General features: G+C 44.9%; 1 protein-coding gene across 4 annotated transcripts in view; it reads left to right on the forward strand.

Annotated features, from left to right (window-relative positions):
- The window catches only part of INF2 (inverted formin 2), a 40,338-nt gene extending 33,225 nt beyond the window's left edge, over positions 1 to 7,113 (forward strand). For 2 of the 4 annotated variants that reach the window (XM_066188927.1, XM_066188928.1), the window contains exons 20-23: positions 39 to 197; positions 1,156 to 1,869; positions 3,354 to 3,413; positions 6,537 to 7,113. In XM_066188927.1, coding sequence (XP_066045024.1) covers positions 39 to 197; positions 1,156 to 1,869; positions 3,354 to 3,412 — 932 coding nt within the window. In that variant the 3' untranslated portion in view covers position 3,413; positions 6,537 to 7,113. The remainder of the gene's footprint in view (positions 1 to 38; positions 198 to 1,155; positions 1,870 to 3,353; positions 3,414 to 6,536) is intronic. The other 2 variants (XM_066188924.1, XM_066188925.1) reach the window with 2 other exon arrangements.
- Positions 7,114 to 9,600: the final 2,487 nt, after the last annotated feature.

A 9,600-nucleotide genomic window follows, 5' to 3' on the forward strand; every position in this document is an offset into this window, starting at 1 on the left:
CACAGAGCAGATTTAACACTCGTCTCTCTCTCCCCCAGTCAAGAAGGGGCTGATGAAGCAGGAGGAGGTGTGTGTCATCGACGCCCTGCTCGCCGACATAAGGAAAGGGTTCACGCTCAGAAAGACAAAGAACAGACACGAGTCAGATGCAGCTCCTAAACCCTTGTCTGCAGAGAGCCCAGAGGAAAGCCAGTCTGGTAAGGACACAGACCTGACTGTACCTGCAGCTATTCATTCCCATCTGCCTCTGAGCCTGAGCCAAGCACTCACCACCAAGAAGCCTTTGTGTTTGCATTTGAGGCATTTTATTTAGGAAGGCATTGCAGCCAGTGCCAAGCTGTTGTTAGCCAGGTCTGTCACAAAATTAGCAGGAATTTAGAGCAGCATGGCCCTGCATCTGTGTTGATAAACCCTCTGAGATGCTTGACCCACGTGTCAGCCATGGCACCATGCTGATGGAGCACTGCTGTCATCCCCACACAAGTCCCCTCCATGCTCTCGAGTCTCAGTAGCACAGCGTGTTTCTGCCTTGAAGACTGCTGCATCTCATCTTGGTCTACACCTGGGAGACTGAAGAAGCCCTTTAAAAAAGAAACAGAGGTACCCAAGTCCTTTAGGTGCTTGTGAGGAGACAGCCCATGGGTTGTTTTCTTTGGTCTCTTGACCTCAGTGTCAGTGCAGTTAAGCAAGTCCAAGGACATTGGTCTATCCATGGCTCTCCTAGACCTGCTCTGCAAGGGCAGGTTAAGGCTGGCTTATGAGCAGCCTTGAAATCCTCACACAGCCAAACCAGCAGTCCAGCCTGGTCCAGAACCTCACAGGCAGGTTCTCTCTTCCTGATGTCAGACTTTCAGGCTTTCTTGCAAGTCCGGGAGCTTCCATTGAAATGAGCCATTTTGCAGCCATTTTGAAACAAATTAACACCTGCTGAAAACAAATCAGGGGCTTTGCTGAGCTGGAGCCTGGGAGTCCAGCCGGGGTGAGCACATGGGTATAAGGAGGGGAGGTACAGGGAGGATAAACGGGTCCTGCATCTGCATAGCTGCTTTAGGGTCAGTGCTCCCTCCACAGGCAGCTGCCAGCCTGTAACCTCTGCAGGGTAGGTGCATCTTTGTTGATTCCTGGTGAAACTGATTGAGTGTTTTCTGTTTAAAGGAAAGAGCACTAAGGATCCTCAAGCAGCAGAGAAGCAGGTCGATGACAAGACCAAGCAAAACAAGGATGATCATCCCTCAGAAAGCACTCCTCCCTCAACCACTGCTCCGATGGAGACAGGTGAAGGTGTTACAAATGGTTCAGCTTCAGGCCAGATATTATCTAAAAACAGTGCTGGAGAAAGTTTGCCTCTAGAGTCCCAGACCAAAAGCCCCTCAGTGAGCATGGTGGAAACTGATGGAGCCAGTCAGACCATGCTGGGCCCCAGGATGGAGCAGGCAAACAACGTGGAAAGCCTCCAGCCCAGCACAAAGAGCGGCTCCTTTGCCTTCTCTGTGGCTGACATAGGCACAAGAATCAGCTTTGTAAGCAGCAGTTCAGCCTCTGCTCTGAGGGACCAACTCAGCTGGACTAACGGGTCCATGTCAGGAGGCCAGGACAAGGAATGCCCAGCTGATGGCTCAGAGGGTGCTCAGTCTGCTCCCTGCAGTGAGGCTCAGCAGGCAGAGGCAAAAGAAATGACGAAGGAGAATGAAGACCCTGGTACAGACTCGCTGTTGGACACCTCTCAAGACAAGTCCTTCTCAGAGGAGCCGGCCACTGACTCCTCTTGTTCGGCAACACTTCCCCCAGAGCAAACCCACAGCGAGAGGGAAAAGCAGAGGCCATCGGGGAAACGGAAGAAGAAGAAGAGGCACAGCAAAAGCTACTCAGGTACCTATTTTATAAATAGCCCTCGGGGATTGACTTAAATGTGGGAACCTTCCTGATATATTTGTATGCACCTGTTTCTTTCCACTTCAAGGCCCAATGCCCCCTGCCCCTAGAGTCACACTATTTCATGCAGCTATTATATTTTTTAAACCTGAAAGAGCTTTAAAAAGAAACACACAAGCATAGTTCATTCTGGTGACATGTATAAGTAGTTTATAAAGGAGTAATGATGAATCAATAATTAAAAAGCCCATTACACATAAGCACTAAAGACGGCAATAAGCACATCTGTCAAGTGTGCTAAAGACAGCTACAAGGCACGGTTATGTGCAAACAAGAGCTCCATTAGGCTCCAGAGCAGTGATTAAGAGCAGTTAATACTGGGTACTTAATCAGCAATCACCCCCTCTGAACTACTTATAAACACATAAAAGCAGCAACATCAATGCTGCCTTGGGGTTGTTTGGTTTTTCCCCTCATTGCAACAGCACTTTGCCTGACAACCTGCCCCAGGGGTACTTTAGGTGGCTTCTAAACATTAGGCCCTCAAACCACTGCTGCAGAGGGAGGGGGGAAGGTCAGTCACTGAAAAAGGGCATCTTGCTGCTGCTTCCACCAAGGAGCCATCCTCCAGCTGGGCTGCCCTGCTGGGGCTGGGAGGGAGCTCAGCTGCTGGAGCCACACAGGGCCCCTCTTCATACCAAAAGTCCTCAGCCAGTCCCAAACCTGGGAAGAGTGTCCAAATCCTTTGGATCCTTTTACCCTTGGGTGGGCAGCAATTAATCCCAAATTGGAGATGCCTGGTGACAGATGGGTCTGTCAGCCTTTAGAACTTAAAATATACTTTCCAAAGCCTGTTTCCTGCAAGATCCTGAGGTCAAACAAATGGGCAGGCAAATGGGAAAGTCTCTTTTTACCAATGCTTGATGTTTTTCCTTTCAAGGAGGGTGGAGGAGAAAGGAAGGGAGGGTTTGAATACCCATTGCTGAGAAAGACAGCATAGGTTGAGCAGCTACCACAGAGGGATTTACCCTTTTAATGCAGCATGTCCCAGACTTGTAGTTATTCACATTTCTCAACAAGCCACTTTCCCTTAGATAAAAACAAGCCAAGAATGAGAAGTGATTTCCTGTAACAGTGGTTCCCGATCTTTGTTCTCAGGAGGAGCAGAAGCTGCAGCAATGGGAGCATCCCATGCTCACAGCCCTCGCAATTCTTTCCTGACACCTGAAATTAGGAGTTCTGGCTTAAGAACTGACGCCAGCCTGCAAAAGCCACAGGGTTCCCTGGGCATGCAGGGATGGCATCAAGGGGGCTGGAACTAGGTGATCTTTAAGGTTTCTTTCAACCCAAACCATTCATATATTATATGTTCTTAGGAACCTCTCTGCTACTAGACAGTATTTTCATCATAAGAAGTTCCCTGTTGCTACCTTGGCCTTGCCATGATCAGATATATTTAGTGTCTCTCTTTTGTTCAAAAGCAGAGGTTGAGACTGATACTGGAGATAATAAAACAAAAAAAGATTGTGTGGCACAATGAGGTATGTAAACTCACAAAGGTGTTTTTTTGTGAACTAACCACAGCACTGGGACTTCACAGACCTAATCAGTATGCAGCACGTCACAAAAGCTTTTTGTCTCTCTTTCTAATCACAAACACATGTGAAATAAATTTGTTACTCTGATTTTTACTCTGCAGGGTGTTGATCTTGCGTTGAGTGGAGTCAGTGCTGATCTCCATTTGACACAGGGTCACAGCCCACATGTTTGTCCTCTGTGTCAGCAGCAGCCAAACTGCTTCTCCCTGCAGATAATTAAAAGCCATTATTCTAACCAAACAATCAAACTTCATGTGATGAACAAAGTCCTTGCTTTGATCACATTATTTTCTCAAAAACTGTAAAAATGCAATTTCAGTACCTACCTCCAGCAAAGAACATTTGGTTTGCTTGTGGGTAACCACTTTCTATAGCACTGTTTAAATATGGGTATCTGGAAAAGGAAATAAAACACTGGACCCAGGGACAAATACTAGTTGGGGCAAGATACCAGCTCCCACTCAAAGCTAAATTCAACTCCAGAGTAGCACACAAGTTCCTTGCATCCTTCACTGATGCTGGCAACATATGGTTGCCCCTCAAAAGGAGTTCCAGGGTGAGACTTTCATTTGCAAAACTTCCCCCGTTTTTACAGCAAGTGGAAAGAAAAGCAAGAAAAATAAACAACTGAAACACCCACTGTACTGAAATTGCATAGTTACGCATTGTCCTTTCCATGCTGATGAGCATGTCTTATGAACTAAATCAATATCATCAAATCGCTCTTTGTCTTGTTTCCTGAAAGGAATGTATTTATTCTCCAGCATTCCCAATTCTCTGGGGCCAGGAGCCCAGCTGGGAGTCCTGCTCTTGCACAGAGACAGGAGGAATCTGTGCAGGATTTCCCCACAGGACTGCTTTTGTTCCTGCACCTGGACCATCACTGCCAGCAAGAGAAAATGGGATATACATTGGGTAGTTACAGTCCTGACTACTTCTGCCCTCCTTGTGGCCCTTTTCCTGCAGTAACATAGGATTACATGAAGTGGAAGTAGCTCTGTTGGTTTAAAAATCCTAAGGAAGATTTCCTGCAGAAACAGAAAATAATAACATAACAAGAATAGGTGAGAAGTACACCAGGACCAGTGGACATGTTGGAAGGGTAGCTGGAACCATGAGCTAAGCTTAACTCAACAATTTTTTTAAGCATGCAGGCTTAAAAAAAGTCATATTTGAAAAAAAAATATATGAAACACAGTTTTGCTTTGTCCTGGGAAGTCACAGAAATGCAACACAGAGGAATGCATGAGCATACAATACCTTTGTGAAGTGACCAAGTCAGGCAGGAGTTTCACTGCATCCTTGGAATGCAGTGCCTGGCACTGCACCAGCAGACTCTGCCTGGAATTTGATGCCAGGAGGGCAGAGATGAGCTGCACCTTGAAACCCCTTTTTCCTCTTCTTCTGTATGTCACACAGCAAGGGCAGCAGAAGCAAAAACCCATTTGCTTGTCTTAGTCTCCTGCCAGAGAGCTTCCTCTCCCAAATGCAGCTCCTGTCTTGATGAGACAGATAAGACAGAACTTCTTGATAAGACAGATTCAGCAAGCCTAGAGTGTTACCAATCAGTATTTTTTCCCTAGGAACTTCACCTGAATTTTTTTTTATTTTATTTTTATTTTATGTTTTGTCCCAAGCATACGTAGTCTGTTTTCAGGTCCCCACTAGTTCTCTTTTGGTACAGGATATTTCTTTCTCTGGTGGATTTGCTGATGTGGAAATTAATGGGTCACAGTGAAGCCACAGGAATCTTTTTCCTTCTTGTGCAAATCCAGCTGCAGGGATCAAGACTCAAACCCCCTATGAGTTTTTAGAGCTTCCCTAACAGCAGCAGATGGCAGGAGCAGTCTGTGGTTCTATGATAATATTTCAGAGCAGTGAAAGACTGTAATCAGCTACTGAGTTCTTGCCTCACCTTGACCATATCTTGTTATGCAGCAATTTCTGCAATAATGTTTTTAAATGTCAGCTTTTACACCTAAAGACTGGTATCCCACACTATATTCCTGTCCTTGAAAGAAGTGGTTTAGCTGTTTTTCCTCTGGAATCAAGGCACTGCTGGTCACACTGTTTGTGTGCACCCTGGTAACATCTCAACTCATTTCCAACCAAGTCCAGAAAGAGCTGGAAGAGTCATTTTATAAAGGTGACAGTAAAAGAGAGGAGAGACTGTACAAACAGCTGAACTCAAGGGAGCTGCTCTTTGAGTTTGCCTGCCTTAGACACAAGAGAATTCCTACAGACAAATGTTCATGTCTGTTTGTGCAGCTCCCCTTTTCCTCCCATCTGCATGTCACTTGGAATGGTTAGGGGAAAGAAAAGCCTTGAAAGCACAAGTCCATAAGCAACTGGGCTTCAGCAACTGAGCTTTAGCAATTTCACTGCTCACAAATCTACTTCATTTATTCCCTAGAAAACAAAAGAAAAACCAAACTGTGAGTGCAGACCAGCTCAGAGACCACAGCCTCATGAGGAGGGAGGGAAAGGGCAGAAGGGCAGCTATGACATGTACATGGCACAGTGGCACATCAACCTTCCCCTGCAAACAGAAGGAATTGAGAGTCCAGGTTTATCTTTATTTCTTTAAGGAGCAGATGCTTCACCTCCCCTTCTGCAGACCCAGTATTGACTGTGGGCAGTTTTAAATGGACTGAGAGAACGTCATCAGTCTAATGCTCATCTTCCTGCTAGGCCTTTGCCTTCATGTCTGCCTTAAGAAATGGTATTTGATTCAGTTATGGAGTGAGACAGGCTACTGTGTGCTGCCCCGTCCTTCTGACAGTCCTGCTAAATCCTCTAGATTTACCTAGTTCAGCAATTTAATACCTAGAACGATATATGTTATTGGAGTAAACTTAAAGTTGCCCCAACTCTGGAACATCAGGATTGGTTCTGGAAACATGAAGCTTTTATTCAGTGCATCAAACTACCTTTTTTTGGGTTATCTGTGGAACAGATGAAAGTGATTTCCCTAGTAGCACCTCACTTTTAGATACACATGCATGCAAAAACACATCACTTTTGTTCATAGTTGCAAATAATTTGCATTTCCCCCTCTTCCTGCAGGTGTCATGGCAAGGCAGAAAGTATGAGAGAACCTCTCGCGTGTCCCTGGAGTGCTGCCAGCTTCTGAGACTCCGGCTTCTGCATCAATGAAATGCCACCATGGACAACTTCTGCCCCATGAAGACCCACAGCCTCTCCTCATGCAGCCTTTCACTCCCCTCCCCAGGACCTAAAGAGCCTCCCCAGAGACTTGGGACCTCTCAGCCTGTGCACTGGGCACCTGTGGGGTCAGGGGATGGTTCTGTGCATAGTGGAGGTGAAAGGGTCAGACCTGTCCTGGAAGCCAAGTCTTTCAACCTGCTCTTAGGCCAAACTCCTCTTGAAATGACAGCTGAGTGTGGCCCAAGAACAGACTGCAGTGTTTAGCTCTCAAAGAAGTGTTAAAAACAGCAGTGCCTCAGCTAAGTTAAGGGTATAAACTAAGCAGTAGCTCTACCATCACGGGTGAAGGTGTGTTAAGTCCCTCTTCTCGTTGCCCACTGACAGCTTATATTGGGCCAGGTCCAAGACCCAGATTAGACAAATGTATTTTTACTCTCAATCACTTAAAGCAAGGGAAATTGGTTGGGGGGGGGGGGGGGGGGCGGGGGAAGTAAAAGAAAAAGTATGTATTTTAGTAAACATATGGCCATATAAACAGTGTCTGGTTCCTACATGATGCTTATGTGCAATTATGTTGAAGTGCATCAGTAGTCTTAAGTAGTCTTGTAACACATGCTGATGCATCCATCAACTTTTGCAAAACCAGGGCCCTGGTTTCTCTTACTAAAGCAAAAGGAAGAGGTTTTCCAGAGTGGTCTACTGGACACATCTTCAGCTTATCCTATAGTAAATCTCTGGGTTTGACTTCCATTGTCAGCTGCTTGTACTCAAGAGTCTATGTCCAAGCTGCAGAACATGTGGAATCATGTTACTTTGGCTTTAAAACTGGGACTGTGCAGTATCGTGTTTTCAAAATTCAGAGCTTTATTTCTCAAGTTTTGTAATAACACTGTATAATAATTTTGTACATAGCTGTCCATTTAAAATGATCTATGTTTGTTGAATGGTGTGATATGTGCTGAAACATAAATCCAGTGGAAGAGCTGGGTACATTTCAGTACTGTTCATTTATATGATAACTCACTGTAGCTAAACTAATGTGCAGGCTAAAGCTTATTTTGCTTTGCTTAATAGGACTTGTCAAGGCTATTCCTTGTAATACTGAAAACTTAGAAGTGAAACCGAGAATTAAATCACTGGTTTGCTTTAACCAAGGCATCACTATGAGCATATTGAGAACTGGTCAACAGAAGCAGAGATGAGTTGAGAACAGACACATGGGCAGGTTCAGTGCAGGAGACACTGCAGAGTAGCACAGCCCTGTTGCAACAGAAAATCCATTCCTGATGGCAGAAGCAGGCATACCCTCAGCATTCCCTGTAGAACCACGTCACCCAGGTTTGATTTGCAGGACTGTCTCTATCACATCTACAGGTTTCCCTTTTTTCCAGTCTCAGAGCACATCACCCAAGCCCCATGCTTTTGCTCTTCAATCTAGCTCCTCCGCTCTTAGATTAGACTCCAAGCTTCAAAAACCTGAGTATTAAACACATTCTCCCAGCTCTGTGTTTCCAGAAGAGCCTGCAGCCCAGGCTAGCAGTGCACAGCCAGCCTCCTGCTCACCACCCCACTGTTTGATCAATAGGAACAACATCATTTGGAGATGCAGGACTGGGGAACAAACAGGTTTTCTGGGTGTTCCCTAGGGAACCTTTCCTGCTGATGCCCCACCGGCTGCTCATTTCAGAGGCTACAGCCTGTGTCCATTTCTCCATCTGGGTCTTTCAGCTTCCCTCATTTCCACTCAGAGCAGCTCATTTCCACAGCCAGAGTTTTTATTACTCTGTGTGCTTACCTTGGCCTTTAAAGAGAGGGGTTTTGGCATTATCTTTCCCCTGCTTTCAAGAGTTTATGAAGAAATGGGTTATTTTGAGCCACCAGAGGCTCTTTGTTCAATAGTCATCTGTAAATTATCTGTTCAATCACATCCCAATCAGCAGACTCAAGCACAACATTTGTAATTTATTGCTCCAGAGCAGCTCTGCTTCCATTACAGTGATTATTTAAGAAGAACAGAAGAAAAGAATTAGATCGGGTCAAAGACCGATACTCAACTGGGATGTGCAGTTTTGTGAGCTTGACAGATTTATGAGCTTGAAATAAAGCTCATGATCTGAAGATTTTTCAGTGGTTGTAAGACCAAATTAATTGTTGGTTAAGAATATCAAGGCCAGTTCAACAGAGCTGTGGTCACTTAAGTCAACCATGAGTACAGACCTCAAAATAAAATTCTTGTGTATTACAGCAACTGCTCATGGAGTCTGGTTTGTAAACCAGGCTGTGACCACCACAAACTTCTTGCTGCCAAATAAATGCATATTCTGTAATCAAGCATTGGCTATATGATAAAGTGAAAGTATAGGAGAAATCAGCAGAAGTCTTTTCCAAATATGTCACATAAAAAATCAGCAATGTTTAGTGAGATTGAGATGGATTTTTCAGGGTTAGTTTTTGGGGAGTTTCGGTTGGTTTGTTGTTTTTTTTTTTTTTAATTTCAATACTGAAAATATTTCAAAGTTTAGAATAAAAATAAATACTTGGTGAGTTTCCTTTCTCTGGGGAGAATGGGAAAGACCTATGATTCATGAGAATTCATCCATCACAGCCCAATATTTTCCATATAGGATATAAAGCACCTAAGCATAATTGTCATGTATGTAAGTAATTGTCATATATGCTTAGTAATAATTACCAATGGTTTTGCTCTTCTGCCAGTTCCCTCAGTACCCTTGGGAGGATCCCATCCAGCCCCATGGATTTGTGAGTGCCTAAGTGGCACAGCAGGTTAGTGACCATTCCTTCCTGGAATGTGGGGGGCCTCTTTTGCTCTTTTTCCCCTGACTGCCAGCTCAGGGGGGCTGGTTGCCCTGAGGATAACCAGTCTTACTGTTGAAGACTGAGGCAAAGAAGGCAGCTTTTTCCTCATCTGTGGTGATAATGTTCCCCTCCACATCCCATAAAG

This window comes from Chamaea fasciata, unplaced genomic scaffold (assembly GCF_029207755.1).
Source record: "Chamaea fasciata isolate MVZ Bird 193981 ecotype frontalis unplaced genomic scaffold, bChaFas1.0.hap1 SCAF_7, whole genome shotgun sequence".
In the NCBI taxonomy this organism is placed as follows: domain Eukaryota; kingdom Metazoa; phylum Chordata; class Aves; order Passeriformes; family Sylviidae; genus Chamaea; species Chamaea fasciata.